This window comes from Cupressus sempervirens, chromosome 4 (assembly GCF_028749045.1).
Source record: "Cupressus sempervirens isolate cs-2001-9-10 chromosome 4, ASM2874904v1, whole genome shotgun sequence".
Classification (NCBI taxonomy): Eukaryota; Viridiplantae; Streptophyta; class Pinopsida; order Cupressales; family Cupressaceae; genus Cupressus; species Cupressus sempervirens.
In genome coordinates, this window is record NC_143121.1 from 448,702,037 (window position 1) to 448,720,750 (window position 18,714).

General features: G+C 36.8%; 2 protein-coding genes across 2 annotated transcripts in view; both read left to right on the plus strand.

The window, feature by feature from the left end:
* Nucleotides 1-18,714, plus strand: part of LOC149561924 (E3 ubiquitin-protein ligase RGLG3-like) — an 80,163-nt gene that overhangs the window by 5,593 nt on the left and 55,856 nt on the right. The window lies entirely within an intron of this gene.
* On the plus strand, nucleotides 6,854-9,524 carry LOC149561925 (uncharacterized). Its single transcript, XM_089825442.1, has 5 exons — nucleotides 6,854-7,090; nucleotides 7,368-8,129; nucleotides 8,275-8,573; nucleotides 8,723-9,120; nucleotides 9,218-9,524. Exons 2-5 carry the CDS (start codon nucleotides 7,711-7,713, stop codon nucleotides 9,284-9,286), a joined length of 1,185 nt encoding a protein of 394 aa, XP_089681568.1. The 5' UTR covers nucleotides 6,854-7,090; nucleotides 7,368-7,710; the 3' UTR covers nucleotides 9,287-9,524.

The following is an 18,714-nucleotide window of genomic DNA, read 5'->3' on the forward strand; positions in this document are numbered from 1 at the left end:
GAATTGCATAATTCAACCCAATCTGATGCTATTAAGCAATCTCAAAAAATTGTAAGAGAATTCGCTCCTCTTTAATAACCTTTTTCTGATAATCTTCTTTAGAATTCGCCTTCTGAAATTTGCTTCCAAAAGTTGTCTCCCAAAATTCCTTGTCCTTTTTCGTGTCCCAATTCCTGTCTCTTCAAGAATGAACCCCCAACGTTGTGATAAACAAATTTTTTTCTCAAACTGGGGCACTAATTGTGCGTTCACCCGAGAAGACTCTTTGCACAACTCAGTTAACTCCAATTAACCTTCCTTATCTTTTATTTTAATTTGCATTCATCTTTTATGCACATTAAGTTGATTTATTAAATAACTTTATTTAATAATCCACTTGACTTCTATTTTAAATTAATTTATTACTTTAATCTCATGTGCACTTCATGAAATTAAAATAACATTATTAATTTCTATAATTTAATCCTTTAATTTATTACTCAAATTTAAACTCATGCTTAGATCATGCGATCTAAAATCCTTAATAATTTAATATCTTTCAACTTTTAATTTATTTTAGAAACTTAATTGATAACATATTTAATTAATTTAAATAACAATAATATTTAGCATTTATTTAAAAATGAACTCCAAATATATTATTATTAAATTAAATAAATATTATCCTGTTCTAAATTTATCTTTGAACTTTTATCTCCAAATTTAGTTCTTTTATTTAATTAATTTCTCAATTAATTAAATATTAAAGATATCATATTAATTCTCTATTAAATTAAATCACTAATTAATCTTTTTTTAATTAGACTTAATTAATAGAAAATACATCAAGGACTCATATAACAACATACGAAAACCCTACATAGAAAAATACATACCAAATCAAACAAAAAGGGTTATAATCACGAAATTACATCCTTTGATGCATTCGAAGGGTACTAAGCTCAGATACTTGTCCTAATTATCAATTAGGACAATTGGCTAAAGGGTTTAGGATTTGGACTTAAGAGTTTATCTCCCCTCTCTTACTATTGAGACAATGCAATAGGGTACGCTCATCCTGGCAATTCAGGGAAGTCGATACCCGGTACCTGCAACCTGCATAAAATCCACGCATGTACAAACACAATATTCTAAGCTAAACAGACAATGGCAGGAAGTGGTGCATCCTGTAGATCCCGACTAGCAGGTGACTACGACTCCCTTCCTTAACCACATCAGAAACACCATACATAAAGAAAACAAACACGCACACCATACACATGCAGTATGGGGTAAGTATCCATAAGAAAGCACATGTGATAATAAACCATCTAACTAATCATCATCGATAACTGAAAACATTGAATAATCATCATACATGCATGAAATATAGAGTACCAAGTAATCTCATCATATAATAAACTGAGTGTAAACCAACATCTCATAATCTCTAACATAATAATACTAATCATCAAACATAAAATTGGCCTAAAAGAGTTTGGCAAGGATGACAGAAATGCGACTTAGGGGCAAGCACTACACTAACAATCTCCAACACTTCCTCTTGGCAAAGGTGATATCTTTACAAATGCTCATATCATGGAATCTCTCAACATGACACTCACAATGGCTACACCTATTTGTGAGAAAAACTGAAAATATATCACGGATTCTCTCAACGTGATAGTGTCATGGAGTCACTCAACATGACATTCACCATGGCTACTGCCATGTATGGAAGGAAATATGTGCACAAGTGCTCATCACAAAGTCACTCAATGTGATGTTGTCGTGGACTTATTCAACATGACATCCACCATGGCTACTCCCATGACTGGAAAGGTGAATACCTCTGTCTCAGAGGCAACCAAGGATCTTCACCTCATATTTCTCCATCTGAGAAAAATATAGATTGCAAGGGATTTCATCTCATATTTCTTTGTGTCAGAAAAATATGAGTTACAAGGAATTTCACCTCATATTTCTCTATCTCAGAGAAATATGCATTACAAAGGCTTTCACCTCATATTTCTTCATCTTAGAGAAATATGCATTACAAGGTCTTTCACCTCATAATTTTTCTCTCCTATAGAAATATACATTTTAGCACATAATAAGAGCAATTGATGTTGAGACTCCCTCTCACAGAAACTCCTCAACAAAGACAACATTCTTACAACTTTGATTAATAAATTACAGTTTCCCCTAATGTTTGACCAAACAAGGAGCTTTTGAAGCCACACTGCTTCATGAGCTTGCTAATCCTCTACAAAGCACTTTTCACTCACCATCTGCATCTCAAACTCCTTGTGAATCCCTAAATTAATATGAAGGAAGAATCACTACAGAGTATTTGCACACTCAAACTAGGCAATATACTCAACATGCTTTACCCAATGCATAGAAAGAACCCACAGATTGCAATCACATCTGTCTACAAGCCGACTGTCTGTAAATTCTTGCCTAGTTGTCCATGTGCAAATTCACTAACTTCTTGCCACAAATATTAAGAAGATGCCGATCCTCAGAATAGAGCTGCAAGCATCAATATTATCTTAGAAATTTTAACTTTCAATGGCTCTTTCTGAATATCTGTCCTGTTTATCAACAACAATGATTCCGCTTCACCTTCACATAAACACCTTGCAAATATATTTTGCTTTCTTTATAACCATAGCTTAGAATAGTCATTCTCCCAACAAATTGCAGTTTTAGAAAGCTGCTGCCCAACAATGTGAGTCAACAAAGAGAAACTCCCACTATTGACGGTGAAGGAATAAAATGTCTGTCCACAGTCTCTCATCGCAATGTAGATAATAAGGAGATCCAAAATTGCGGTCAATGTAATTTCCTCTATTAGGCTTAGACTTAGTCATTTCTAGTTTCGCACAATTCTAATGTTTCTGTCCAAGCCAAATGGGTAAAGATACAATAGTTTAATCAAAGTATAAAGGATTGTTCATTCATTTAATCCAACTAAGTTATTTATGTATATTTTTGGACATCTATATTGATCTTATTACTATTCCAACTTGTCGAGGGAAGGATTAGGTGTATAACCAAGGCATCTAGAGACCAACTACAATGGGCTCTTTTATAATCTATGATTCCATGATGTTGTTGAGTGAACATGAACTCACTCTTATACCTCAAGACCCAACAGTTGGCATCTCTTGAGTTTGAAGGTTTATGTCCTTCCTTGAGTGATCCTTCTATAACAAATATTTATTGTTGATTAAACTTCATTAGCCTCTACATTGACCTCTTTGGATATTAAATGTACCATCATACGTAATGGTTAATTGCCCTTAAATAAAATAGATTGCCAACACTTAATTATTATTGGGCCTTCAAAGTTCAGCCATAGTGTTGATATTTATGATTTGTCTTTTCTAATTGTCAATGCTTATTAGTAGGCCATAGATATTAACTAATAATGTCAATGATATTGATGCCTCCGTTATCTTCTAACATATGGATTGCTATTTTCTCATATGAAGATATCCCTACTATTATGAGCGATAATAAGCTCATGATGCTCTTTAGGACGCTGATGATATTTGCTTGTAGTCTCCTAAAAATAATATTTTCTGTCTTTTTCTTTTGACATACTCTGTTAATCATCATAAGTTGCTGTTCTTAAGTATTCCTTACATATTGTTCACAATACATTATTTGTCATTACTGTTGGCTAATTCTAGTCCACTTTTTATTCTTTATTACATTTGCATCAATTGCCACTGTTAATACTCAATGTCGATATATAAGTCACTCATTATATTGAACGCTGATCATTATACAAGTTGATGTCATGGCGACAGTGTTGCTGCCTTTGTAATCAAAATCTTAGCTTCCCATGTGACTAATAAAGCTATTGTATTCTCCATTGACGATGTATTTATTTAGTTTGTATTTTATTATCTATTCTTTTATTAAATTTGACTTCATTATTATTTATTGAATAAATTTATTATTTTATTATTCATCTATTATTAAATCTTATTTAGATAAGGACATCATAGTCCTAACCTCCTCAAAATTTCTTGTCCTCAGACAATTACACATTTTTCTCCTTTTAATTTGATAGTAATGTTTGGTGACTAGATAAGTTTTCTCTCATTTTTCAGAGGGATGATCTTAGACCATATAATAGTGGTGCCAATTGAGTTTTTCGAAAGCCAAGTTCTCAAATTCATTTGTCTAGTCATTCTAGTTATGTAAGCCAAAGTTGAACCCCACATGGGATATGTACGTGAAAATATGAAATGAATGAAAACAAGAAGCATACATGTTAATGCATGCAGACACATAGCATACACAAAGCATACATATAATACACATTGGTAGAATTATTTTTATTGAATAAAATTATTCTTTCCTTTATCCCTTTACCCTGGAAGATGACATGATCAAAGCTTTTATACCATTGTAATGTCCCTATTAGGCTTAGATTTGGTCATTTTCAGTTTAACTCAATACTAGTATATATTTCCAAGACAAATGAGCAATGATTCAGTAATTTAATCAAAGTATGAAGGATTATCCATTCATTTAATCCAACTAAGTTATTAATGTATATTTATAGACATCTATACAAACCTTATTACTATTCGAACTTGGTGAGGGGAGGATTAGGTGTCTAAGCAAGGTACCTAGAGGCCCATTGCAATGGGCTTCTTCAAAATTTACAGATCCAAGCTCTTAGCCTATCTTGGGACCATACCCGCAAGGCGTTCAGGGTCGCTGATCCCTACCTTGTCTCGGGACTGTAGTCATTGCTTGGATTTAGACAAGCCCCTCCTTGGACACACCTCTGTCTTCCCTTCCGAGATTAAAATAGCAATAGGACTGATTGTAATTATTGTTGTTCTATTATTATGAATTTATGATTCTATGTTCAATATGATTAACATATATATAATATCTATTAGATAATTCTTATAGTTTAGATATATTAGGCATTTATTACAGAGTGTTCATAAAGTTTGATTTTTCAATTATTTAATTCAGTTATATACTTCTGATATGTAATTTATATATATTTATTGTATATATATTTGACTATATACTAGTTTATTATACTAAGAAAATTTAGAAATAATATTCTGTGATGAGTGGTACTTCATTGCTGCTTGCCATTGATGTTATATTTTTATATCTTTTATTGAATGTCCAGTACTAATTCCCATTTATTCTTCCATCTGATTGGTAATCAATGTAATGTCCCATTTGATACAGATACCCAATTTGTGCTTGTACCATGCTAGGGAGGGATTAGATGGGGGGTTGTGTTCGTGCGATGAGTTGTGAGTTGCTAGAGCGTACAGTTGCAATCTTGTCCAAGGTGTATGGTATGTGTATAGGGTGTACGGTGGCAGTTTGTTGAGTGCATACGATGTGTGAGGATGGTGTACATTAGTAGGCCTGTCAAGTGCATGTGGCACTCTATGACTGTACGGTGGATTTAGGGAGTGGATGTGCAGTGAATGGATCATATCTTACGGTGGATGGGAGATTTCGTTCGGTGGATAGGATGGTCGATGTACAGTGGGTTGGAAGAATAGGGTGTACAATGAGTTGCTGGAGCATACGGTGGCAGTTTGTTAAGTGCATACGATGTGTGAGGATGGTGTACAATAGTAGGCCTGCTAAGTGCGTACGGTGTGTCTATGACCATACAGTGGATTTGGGGAGTGGACATATAGTGAACTGATGATGTCTTATGGTGGATGGGGGATTTTGTACAGTGGGCAGGGTGGTCGATGTATAGTGGGGATGAAAGAATGTTGGAGGGTGTACGACTCTTCAGGTTTTAGCGCTACACTTAAGACGTGCATTATGATGATATTGACAATGGAATTCCATAGAATTGTCAATGATAGGACATAGAACTTCAATGATGCCACAAACTTTATAATGTAATAGATCTCTCATATGTATAGGAAGATAGTGCTTCAAATTTCCCAGATCCGAAACCAAGAAGAGTAGAATAGGGTGAGGGATCACTCCACCAAAATTGTATTAGCCAAATATTGAAGGTCTTTCACTTCCGAAATGACGAAACAGAGAACTCCAATTGGAATTCCAAAACTATAAAATATTTTAACTCACATACCCAAAACATTCTACATGCCGATTATAACTACCCCATTGGATGAAAACTCTGAAGGTGCACAACAAGTGCCGACACAACAACAAACACTTACAACCAAAAAAAAAGGAAAAAGATAGGCCTGAGATATACTAAAATGGATCAGGACCCCAAAATAAAAATATGATTTACTTATTTTTTTAATGATGGGGACATTACAGTCCTCCCATTTTGAAAATTGCTAATCCTCAAGCAATCACAAAGTGGGGTGTTCTTAAATCTATTCATCTTTTTGGGTGGCGTCTTCCATTGACAAATCTTTCCAACACACGAGAAACTTTGTGACAGTGTGTGTCCTCAACTTTTTTTCCCAGGTGTTGATGATCTGGCTGGCTCTAGAACTAACTTTGCTTCTTCGTCAATAGGCGATAGATCCTTTGACACAATGACGTGTTGTCCCACAATCTTCTTTGGGCAAGATACATGGAATACATTGTGGATTCAACTTCGTTTGGTAGCTTCAATTCATAGGCAACTTTGCCCACCCTCCAGACCACACGGTAGGGCCTATAGAAATGTGGCCTCAACTTTTCTTTGCCACATGCCTTTAGAGATAATTGCCTATAAGGCTGAAGTCAAAGGTACACCAAATCATAGTTGGAAAACTCGCCGAGTTTCCTAGCTCGGCGAGTTTTTCACAAGTTAACTCGTCGATTCAAAAACTCGGCAGACTGGTAAAAACTCGTCGAATACTCGGTGAGTAATCGCGAAAAACTCGGTGAGTTTTTCAAAAAAACTCGCGATTTACTGGTGAGATTTTCGCCCGCGGCCTGTGACGGATTAAAGCAGCAGTGAATGTGTTTTTTTCTCATTTTTTCTTGTATTTGGATTGTTTAGAGCCTTGAGGAGTGAAGAGAAGAAGGTTTGGAGGCATTCTTGGCTGATTGCAAGTGATTCAAGGCGGATTTGAGTGGATTGTAGAGGATTCTAACCGATTTTAGAAGACAAATTTCTTTCCAGGTATGTTCATCTTATCATAGTTTGAAAACTTTTTATAGTTTTATAACAAATGTTCTTTTGTTTTTGTTGTTGTTAACTTGTTTGTAAATGTTTTCAAATCATTTAAAATCATTTTGAATCATTTTGATTTGAAACCCTAGCTTCTAAGGATATGGTTGAAGTTTGTTGTTTGCTAAGGATATGGTTGAAGTTTGAAGTTTGAAACTTTGAATCATTTGAAACCCTAGCTTCTAAGTTCTAACTTTGTTTATTCATTTTTCTATATATTTATGTGTAGGGCAGCGGTCAACCATTAAAAAAATGACAAACCCGCAAGAAGAGTGGCCACAGACACATGCCCATCTGGATATATAGGCACCCGACCTAAAAATGCAAGAGATAAGGCATGGCGGTATGCCTATGAAGCTCCAAATCCAAATGATATTGGGAAGGTGATATGCATTCCTTGTGAGAGAATTATTTTTGGAGGCATAAACCGCCTCAAATACCACCTTGCAGGCATAAAGAAACATGACTCAAATCCTTGTCTCAAGGTAACTGATGAAGAAAAAAGATTCATCCATGCCCTACTTGTAGCTGCTGAAGAGAAAAAATTGAATAGGGAGAGGGCAAAATTAGCTATGAGGGCAGCCATAGCTGAATCAGAAGGAGCTCCTTTTGATATGCAAGAGGAAGAAGAAGCACTTGAGAACATACCAGGATCTCTTAGTGGCCCACGGATCCGCAAACAAAATTTCTCATTTACCGGTTCCACTTCTTCTACATCTCCTACTTCTTCATCATCACCATCCGGATCCCCATTAGGGATAGGTGGTTATTTTGTGCCCAGGAACACACCTGGAGCACAGCCATCATTAGAGGGCACTGCATGGTTTAAGGAGGTGCATGAGCAAACTGATATTGCAGCAGCTGATTTTTGGTTTTTCAACAATATCTCAATGAATGCCGCTGATAGTCCCTATTGGGTCAATATGGTGAATGCAATGACAATATCAGGCAAAGGGTACAAGCCGCCTAATCGCAAGGATATGAGTGGAAGGTTAGTATTTTACTATTTAGTAATTGTAAATAATTGTGATTCACTTTAGTTCATTGTTATATTTTAAATCTTAATTGTTATAACTTATTTCCTAATTTTTTACTAACACTTACACTTTATTTAATATTACACCTAAATTTTGTAGGTTGCTTGACAAAGCAGTTGGTAGGGCAACATTGTTGATAGAAGACCAAAAGAAAGAGTGGAAGAAGTATGGCTGCACCATTTTATTTGATGGGTGGACAGATGGAAGAAGTAGAACCATTATTAACTTCTTGATTGCTTGCAAAGATGATGTGGTGTTTTGGAAATTTGTCGATGCCTCCAACAAAGTGAAAAATGCAGCCACATTGGCTTTAATGTTGGAGAATGTTGTCATGGAGGTGGGAATAGAGAATGTGGTGCAAATAATCACAGATAATGCAGCAACATATGTGGCAGCAGGTAGATTTAATTTTTTATATTTGAATCAATATGAATCATGAATGTAATGCTATGGATAATGGTATTATTCAATTTAGATTTGATGTAATTTGTAAATACTAAATATGGAAAGTTTGTTACTGATTATTGATTTTTTGCTAATCTTTTAGGTAGAATCCTCCAAGAGAGGCATCCCACACTTTTATGGTCACCTTGTGCAGCACACGTCCTTGACCTTCTTTTGGAGGACATAGGAAAACTTGATTGGGTGAGTCCAATTGTGGAAGATGCTAGGCGAGTCACGAAATATATCTATAATCACCCATGGGTTCTCAATTTGATGAGAAAAGCCACTAAAGGCAAAGATTTGATGAGACCTGCTATGATAAGGTTTGCAACGGTCTTCTTGACGTTGCAAAGTATTCTTGACCACATATTGGCTTTGAAGCAAATGTTTGTGTGTGCTGATTGGGTTGCTTCACCTTACTCAAAGAAGCTCGAAGGAGAGGCTATGGCACGAATAGTGTTTGATGATAGCTTTTTTGCAAAGGCTAAGGAGATTGTGGAGGTAACTTCATTATATTTTTAGTGTATTCAAGTTTCATTATCAATTCATAACTTACTATGTTATTAACTAATTTGTATTTTTCAAATTTCAAATGTAGATGTCTCTGCCCCTAGTTCTAGTCTTGTGCACATGTGATGGGCAGCAATCCCCAATGGGAGGTCTTTAGGAGGCCATGGATAGGGCGAAAGAGGCTGTTAGAAGTTACTATCACGGGGATAGTCTCAAATTTGACCCCATTTGGGAAATAATTGATAGGAGGTGGAACAATATGCTCCACCAACCTATTCATGCAGCAGGCTACTTCCTCAATCCCAAATTCAGGTACTATGATAATTGATTGTCCTTGAAGTTGGGATTTTAATAAGTCTTTATTTTACTTTACTTTTTAAGGTTGTGTAGTAAGACTTGATATCATTTTCTATTTGTTTTAGGGCTGATGATTCCTACTCAAATCCTAATGGAGAGGTCATGGAAGGTCTCTCTAAATGCATTGAGAGAATGATATCAAGTGAAGAGGAGAGAGACCTTATTGTGACCGAACAACAAATCTATGTGGAATCAAGGGGTCCTTTGTTCTCTTCTATGCTAGCAAAGAGAGCAAGATCTACTCAAGCACCAGGTAAAGCGTCAAACTTTAAAATTTTTGCTAATTGATAAGTTGTGCTTCTGATTTTTTTTTTATTGCTTTATAACTTTTTTAATTTTGTTTTGCAGATGCTTGGTGGGCAAGTTGGGGTGGCAATACCCCCAATTTAAGGAAATTTGCTCTCGGAGTCCTATCCCAACCTTGTAGCTCATCCCATTGTGAGCGCAATTGGAGCTTATTTGAGTCCATCCATACAAAGAAAAGAAACAGATTGACTCAAAAACGGCTTAATGACCTTGTTTATGTGCACTATAATCTTAAGTTGCGCATAAAAAAGGCACAACTCTTAGAACTACCTGGTCCGCTTGATCTAGATGAGATAGATCCTTATTCTGATTGGACAGCACAGGAGCCAAGTCCATTGTTTACACCAGATGAGATCGCTGATTTGGAGAGGTAGGCCATGGAGGGGGAGGCTAACACTGATTTTCAGTTCACTATGGATGACATTGAGGATGAGGACAAGGATGATGATGATTCAGGCGAGGATCAGACATTACCATTAGGAGGAGATGCATCCTCTTCTAGGACGCCGAGCCAGTCAGTAGGGACATCGAGTGAGGGGGCACAGCCACAGAGTTCACAGTCACGTAGCTCACGCCCTATCCCAATGCGGGGCACTTCTTCTAGGACTAGACCCCTTCGCTTTCCTGCTAGTGCAAGTGGAAAGAGGAAAATGTGATTGACATTGTCAAATTGTATTGATGTATTTAGACTTTTAGTATTTACTTCTAGTTTGACAGATTGAAACTATTTAGTAATTTACTATTTTGCTTCCTACCATGAGCATTTTGCATGAGAATGCAATTTTGTACGCATTATACATTTATATATATCTAAACTTCATTTCTTTCTTTTGTATTGTCTTTAATTAACTTATTAGATGCATCTTCTCATTAAATTTTGCAAAATAAATGTATTTTTAATTAAATTTCAGCAGTTTTTTAGGTTCTTGAGTTTTTCCCGAGTTTTTTTTTTAAATCGCCGAGTTTTTCCTGATTAAACTTTTGGGAGGCTTGGCGAGTTTTTGCATTTGGCGAGTTTTCCAACTATGCACCAAATCACCAACTTCAAAACTTCTCTTGATTTTGTGCCTGCTAGCATATATCTTTTGTTGGTTTTGGGCCCTCTAAAGGTTTTCCTTTAGAGGTCTCAAGATATCTAAACCCTCCTATAGCCAATCCTCAGCCTTTGGCACACGATTGTCACCTCGTGCGATATCTATGAGGTTTGTAATTATACAATGCCTTGGATGGTGCCATTTTGATCAACATGTGGCAAGTTTTATTGTAGCAATTCTTACCCAAATCCGACCCCTTAACCCATGCTTTTTGTTGTGCCAAAACGTAGTTCTAGAGGTAACCTTCCAACTACTTATTCACAATCTCCATCTGCCCAACAGTCTGTGGGTGATAGGTGGTGCTTGGCAACAACTCTGTATCTGCAAGCCAAAACAATTTTTTTCTGAAAAGTGCTGATGAAGCAACTGTTCTAGTGGCTTACTATGTTTTGTGGGAGACCATGAAAGCGGAATACTTTATGCAAGAATATGGCTGCCACTTGCGTAGACTGATATCCAACTGAAGTATCGAAGAAATGTGCGTACTTCGTCAACTGGTCGATCACCATGAAGACAAAATCATTCCCTTGTACCTTGAGAAGTCCAGAAATAAAATCCATTGAGATACTATACCACTTCTGCTTAGGGATTGACAATGGTCGAAGCTGCCCAACTGGTAGGGTATGCTTAAATTTCTTCTGTTTGTAGGTAGCACACTCTTGAACATACTGTAAGATATCATTCTTGAGTCCCTTCCATGAAAACCTTTCCCTAATTTGTCTATAGGTCTTCAAGTACCTCAGATGCCCCACTAAGAGGGAGTCATGCATCTCCTTTAAAATCTTCTCCTTAATCTTGGACTCGGGTACAAAATAAATTCTATTGTTGTGGTAAATGATGTCGTCAACTGCTTTGTACTTGTCATCCTGCACTTCATCGTCCAATAGTTGACACGTGAAGGTATTCTTGGAGTATTCAACCAACATGTGTCTTCCAATCTGCTGTAAACTAAGGAGAAGATGGCAGGCCTCCTTGATAAGGCGTCCACCACAACATAACATTTTCCCTTACACGTATTCAAAATCAAAGTCAAATGCTTGGATTTTTCTTACCCACTTTTGTTTTCTTTAGTTTAGCTCCTTCTGGTACAAAACATACCTTAGGTTGTTGTCGTCTTTACAAACGATGAACTTGGCTCTAACAAGGTATTGCCAAAACTTTGTGAAGGCATGCATGATGGTCAACATTTCCTTCTTGTGGATGGAATACAATTGCTTAACTCTTGAGAGCTTCTGACTCCCAAACGAATGATCCTACATTAATACGGCCCCAATGCCTTCTCCAAATGCATCACACTTTAAAATGAAAGGTTGAATACAATTTGGCAGTGCTATGACCAGATAGGAACTCATAGCTTTCTTTAGTTAGTTGAACATTTGTCGTGCCTATTCATTCCATTAGAAGGATCCTTTCTTTGTCAAATCTGTCAATGGTGCACTAAGTTGTGAGAATCCCTTTACAAATCTTCTATAATAGCTGCACAATTCATAGAATCCACCCATATCTGAGAGTCTTGGGAGGTAGCCAGTCCAAGATGGCTTGAATATTTTCTTGAACCCCTTGAGCACTGATGATGTGTCCTAGATACAATATCTCCATCATTTCAATTTCATGTTTGGATCTTTAAGCAAACAATGATTGTGACTCCATTATCTGAACACTTCATACAAATACCTCAGATGTTCTTCCCAGGTCTTACTATAAATATGTCATCAGAAAGCAACAATAAGAACTTACATAGTTGCTTGTTGAAGATGTGGTTCATGTAGGACTGGAAAGTGGCCAGAGCATTGGTCAACCCAAATGACATGACCAAGAACTCAATAAGACCTTAGTGACAACGAAAGGAGGTATTTTCCACATCTTGCTCCTTCATACGAATCTAATGGTAACTTGAGTGGAGATCTATTTTGGAGAAATAGACTGCTATGTTAATTCGTCGATCTTGGGGATGGGAGTATCTGTTTTTGGTAGTTTTCTTGTTCAATGCTTGGTAGTCCACACACATCCAAAGGGTTCCATCATTCTTCTTAACCAACATTACTGATGATGCAAAGGCGCTCTAACTGGGCTTGATCCATCCTTTGTCGAGGAGTTCCTAGATTGTCTTTTCTATCTCATCCTTGAACTTTTTGGGATGGTGGTAGGGTGTATTGATGACAGACTTGGCTCCTTCGTCCAACTTGATGGTGTGCTCAAAGCCCTGGTGTTGAGGTATGCTAGGTGGGATGTTGGCGAAGACCATATCATGCTTATCCAAAACGGCTCGAAGCTCATCATATTGGTAGTAAGTTTGTTGCCCTTATATAGGTTCTATTGAGATCAAGCAATGTGCTGCCCAAACAATGTCATCAAGTTGGAAGATGGCCTCCATCCGTCGTGCCGAGATATCCTTCAGGCCATCATTTGACATTCCTTTCAGAGCAACCTTTTTGCCATCATCTTTAAATGAGAACTCCATTCTTTTGAAACTCTGTGTGTACTTGTCAAGAGTCTACATCCACTGGATGCCTAGTACAACCTCCATGTCATCTAGATCTACTACAAAGAAGTCGTATGTCATTGTGTGGTTTCCCATGGTAATGCTAAGTTGTGTGACCAAATGTGTACATGATAAGAGGGTTCCTCCTGCCGCCTTGACTTTGAATCTCGCATGTGCCTTCGTACGTAAACCTCTTCATTTACCAAGTGACGAGTTATGTAAGTGTGGCCCCACTGTCGAGCATGACTATGGTCCATTATCCTTGGAGAATCCCCTATGCCTGAAAGAAAGTACAACTCTGACTACCGGCAAGAGCAATGGTGCCTCCTTGCCATATCAGTGCGACAATCCTCTCCGTGCAGTTTATGTTAGCCTCCTGGGAAACTTGTTAACCATCTCCTTCAGGTATGGGTTCCTCATTCTCCTCCTTGGTTTCTAACATCATCTCAATGTAATGGTTTTTTCCCTTGCTTAAGCATCTATGCCCTGGTTCCTACGACTACTTATAGTTAAAACAAAGCTTTCTCCTAAGCTCTTGTTGGTGACCTCATCCAATAATGGCTTCTTCAGATGATGTTTGTTTTTTTTCTCCATCAGAGCCAAGGGTGGCATGGGGTGAGAATAACTCTTTGAGGAAGAAGAAGATGCTTCCATGTTATGTGCCCTCTTGATTGTCTTAGAGAGAGTGCTGGGGTTGAACACTTCCACCCATCCCTTCAATGGTTCCATCAAACTGTCCATGAACAACACAATCCACCGTTTCTTTGAGATGGCCGTCATCGACAGAAACAGTCTTTGGAACTCAACAATGTTACTATCAATCAACCCAATATGCCTTAACTATGCCAACTCCTTGAATGAAATTAAGTTCTGGATCCTTTGCCAACTCCTTGAATGGAATTAAATTTTGGATCCTTATTGTCAAAACAATCTATTAGTCTTTTCGTAAACTCGAGATAAGAAGTTACTTGATCATGGCCGAGAGTAACCAAACTGTGATGCCACCATTTTTGAGAAACTCCTAGGTGGAGTGTAGCAAGTTTAAATTGCTTTTTCTTTAGGCATAAGCTTGAGCTGGAAGTATGTGTCCGGCTTCATCACCCATGCTTGTGTAGAGATTGATCCAGATCCATCAAATAGAGACAGGTTCACCTTGCCTATATTTCTTTTGAGGTCATCATTAAAGTAGCTATGGTTACCACTGCTAGAGTACCTCATTCTCAATTTTGCATTATCTTTGTAAGATATACCCCCTTCCATATTTGCATTGCTCCAATCTTTCCGTGATTGTTCTTGCATTTTTAGGGAAGGTGGATTCTCATTCTTTGTGTAGTGTTTCAGTTCTTGGGGGGAAACTTGGCATTGCAGGTCGAGGGCACAAGGGATGAGGTTTTGTCCTTCCTGTAACCAAATTGTCTCTATGCCCATTTTGTTCTCTGGATATTTTTCCTTCAACCAATTTGCGTAACATTTCCTTCATGAGTTGCTGAGTGTCATTAATTTGAAATTGATTTTTGGTGAGCTCTCTTACCTGAGTCATGACTTCTACAGAAGGGTCTTGTGGCTTCCCATTCTACCAACGTAGTGATATTGCATTCTTTTCCTAGCATTATCTTGCATTCATTTCCCACAAGCTAGCAGGATCGCCAGCTCTGATACCATTGGTAATGTCCCTTTTGATACAAAGATCCAATTTGTGCTTGTACCATGCTAGGAAGTGACCGGACGGGGTTTAATTGTGTCTATATGGTGAGTTTTGTGTTGCTAGAGCGTACAATTACAATCTTGTCCAAGGTGTACGGTATGTGTATAGGGCTTATGGTGGTAGTATGTCAAGTGCATATAGTGTGCGAGGATGGCGTATGCTAGTAGGCTTGTCAAGTGTGTATGATAAGTCTATGACTGCACGGTGGATTTGGGGAGCGGATGTACAATGAGTGGATGCTGTTGTATAGTGGATGTGGGATGCTGTACGGTGGGTAGGGTGGTCGACATACGGTGGGGTTGGAAGAATTTTGGAATGTGTATGGTCCTTCAATTTCAACACTATACTTCAGATGCGTGTTATGATGATAATGACAATGGACCAATAGAATTGTTAGTGATAGCACACAAAACCCCAGTGATGCCACAAATTGTATACTGAAATAGATCTCTTAGATGTATTCAAAGATAGTGCTTCAAATTTGCTAGATCCAAAATGAAGGAGCAAAATAGGGCAAGGAATCAACCCACCGAAACAACATTAGCCAAATAGGGAAGATCTTTCACTTCCGAAATGGAAAAATAGAGAACTCCAACTAGACTTTGCGGAACAATAAAATAATTGAAGTTGTATACCAAAAACATCCTATACACCGATCATAAATAACACATCGGAGGAAAACTTTGGAGGTGCACAACAAGTGCCAACACTACAACAAACACTTAAGACGAAAGAAATAGATGGGTCAGATCCTGGAGCCATAGCCCATTTAAGAGCGATTCTGGGCAGCTGGTGCAGATTCAGTTGATATTGGTCCTAGATATACATAAATCAGTCAGGACCCCAAAATACAAATATTATTATTTATTTTATTTAATGATAGGGACACTACAATATATATATATATCTATGATTTGATGATGCTATCGAGTGAACGTGAACTCACTATAATACCTCAAGACCAAACAGTTGGCATCTCTTGAGTTTGAAGGGTTGTGTCCTTCCTTGATCGATCCTTCTATACAAATATTAATTGTTGGTTAAATTTCATTAGCCTCTAGGTTGACCTCTTTGGATATTAATCATACCATCATATGTAATGGTTAATTGCCCTTAAATAAAAATAGATTGCCAACACTTGATTATTTTCAGGCCTTCATAGTTCAGCCATAAAATTTAATTAATGCTTTGTCTTTTGCCAATGCATTGCAGACTGTAGATATTAACTAATAATGTCAACGATATTGATGTCTCCGTTATCTTCTAATATATGGATTGCTATCTTCTCATATGAAGATATCCCTAGTATTATTGGTGATAATAAACTCATGACACTCTTTAGGATGCTGATGATATTTGCTTGTAGTCCCCCAATAATAATATTTGTTGTCTTTTTCATTTTACATTCTTCTTTATCATTATAGGTTGCCGTTCTTAAGTATTACTTAGAAATTGTTCACAATACATTATATGGTATTACTGTTGGAAAATTCTAGTATACTTTTTATTCATTGATACATTTGCATCAATTACCACCTTTAATACTCCATGTCGATAACAATTCCTTTCTCTCGATATTACTCAGCAATAAATAAGTTGCTCAATACAAGTGCATATTTATATCGAATACAGATCATTATACAAGTCAATGTTGTGGAGTGGTGTTGCTGCCTTTGTGATCAAAATGGCAGCTTCTCATGTGATTGATAAAGCTATCATATTCTCTTTTGACGATGCATTTATTTAGTTGGTAGTTTATTATCTATTTTTTTATTAAATTTGACAGCATTATTATTTATTAAATAAACTTTATTATTTTATTATTTGTTTATTATTAAATCTTATGACAGGGACATTGCAATCAACAATCTTATTAAGATACATGCAGCAGTTATGGATAGCCAACACATAATACAAAAATGCTGTGACCATAGAACCAGCGTTTTATCTAGACAACTGGTTGTTTCCTTTCTATGGCAGCGGTTATCCTTTCATTCTCGGATGGTTCAAGTCATAATTTTTTTTTTTCTTTCCTTTTGGAACAACACTCGGTTTTATTGGCTTGGTAGACTTTTGATGGTATCTGTTGAACCCTACCTGTGCATTCATTAGAAACTAATATTACTGTCACAGTCTCCAACCTAGTAATAGATTCCCTTTGGCTCCATTAATACACAGAACGAGCTTTAAGTTCCCGTGGCACTTATTTACTCTTGTCACTCAATTTCCTTTCACATTCCAATTCCGTTTGCGCTTAGGTAGTAATCTGCTCATGAGACTTTCACTCCCAACTGTCAGAAACAATGACTATCCATGTGTGACAAACAAATGCTGAAAACATCTTTTCCAAAGCCTCTGTTTGCACAACAAATACTTCAAAAACTAAGAGCCCATCCGCATTCAGATATCTTTCGAGAGGCTTATATTGTCAAAAGAACCCTTCAACAAGGAAAACAAAAACCATTTTCACATCTAAGGAGAAAGACATCTTCAAAGCATGATCCCTTTTGTGAAGCAAGCTATAATCGTTATCTACAAAGAAACAAACTGAAAATAGTAGACCTGGCTCTGATACCATGTTAAATTTTAAACCAGAATTATAGAAAAATATCAGATCACAACAATGAATACAAAGACATCAAGGTTTCCCTGGGAAAACCCTCCTTGAGGGAGGAAAAACCAACAACAAAGATCTTACTTTTATTGAATGATAATAATAGCCTGAAACAACACTGTGTCCTCCTCTGAAAAACTTTATTCAGAATACACTCGATGATAAATACTCGGAACATATACAAAGATTACTACTCAGCACATATACAAAGTTTACTAAACTCATACAATATTCACTGTCCAGAATGCGTGCAAAAATCATTTCTCAGAGTAATTATTCTAATTGTATTGCCTACAACAAAATAAGATGCGATCACAAAAAAGGCTTCATGCATGTTTTGTCTCCTGTAAGACTTATTCTACCATGTGACATGAAGCAGCAACTTTTGTGCAAGAAAAGACTCTTCATTTTTTATTGCTAACATAAATGAAGAAGCTATCGTGACTCTTCAAAGACGACAGTGACTCTTCAAATGCTGCCGTGACTCTACAAAGATGTAACTCTAAATCGTTCTTGAATCATTAATCTTCTTTAAGTGTCTGTCTTCAGTAGAAGAATAATTGCATGACACAAAAACTGTTGAGAATGTTGGTATTATGGTAAATTGAAGGTAATATTTATTAACTTTCTCAAGCATATAATACATGTAAATGTTGATGAATATTCACACACACACACACACACACCTCTCCCTGGATACCTTATTTCAAACTCTCCTCTTCTCATATTCTTCCCTCTATATCAAATCTTAAGAAAGCATTTGAGGTATTCAAAACAATTAAGGATACATTTGAGATCAACAACTCAAGCATATTGCTTACATTAAAAAATCAACTTATGAATATAAAAATGAATAAAGGAGAGTCAATCTCATCCTACTTTGGAAAATTTTTTGAAATAAAGAATCAACTATCTTCTATTGGAAACTAAGTAGAAGATCAACAATTATCAAGAATAGCACTTAGAGGATTACCTATATCTTGGGAAGCATTCATCCAAGTCATCAGCAGACCATCAATACTAGCTT

Bases quoted from the DNA above. Each gene is read 5' to 3' on its own strand.
- LOC149561925 (XM_089825442.1), top strand. From the start codon at position 7,711: ATGAGGGCAGCCATAGCTGAATCAGAAGGAGCTCCTTTTGATATGCAA. The intron at 8,130-8,274 runs GTTAGTATTTTA...TAAATTTTGTAG, and splicing joins CGCAAGGATATGAGTGGAAG to GTTGCTTGACAAAGCAGTTG. The intron at 9,121-9,217 runs GTAACTTCATTA...TTTCAAATGTAG, and splicing joins AGGCTAAGGAGATTGTGGAG to ATGTCTCTGCCCCTAGTTCT.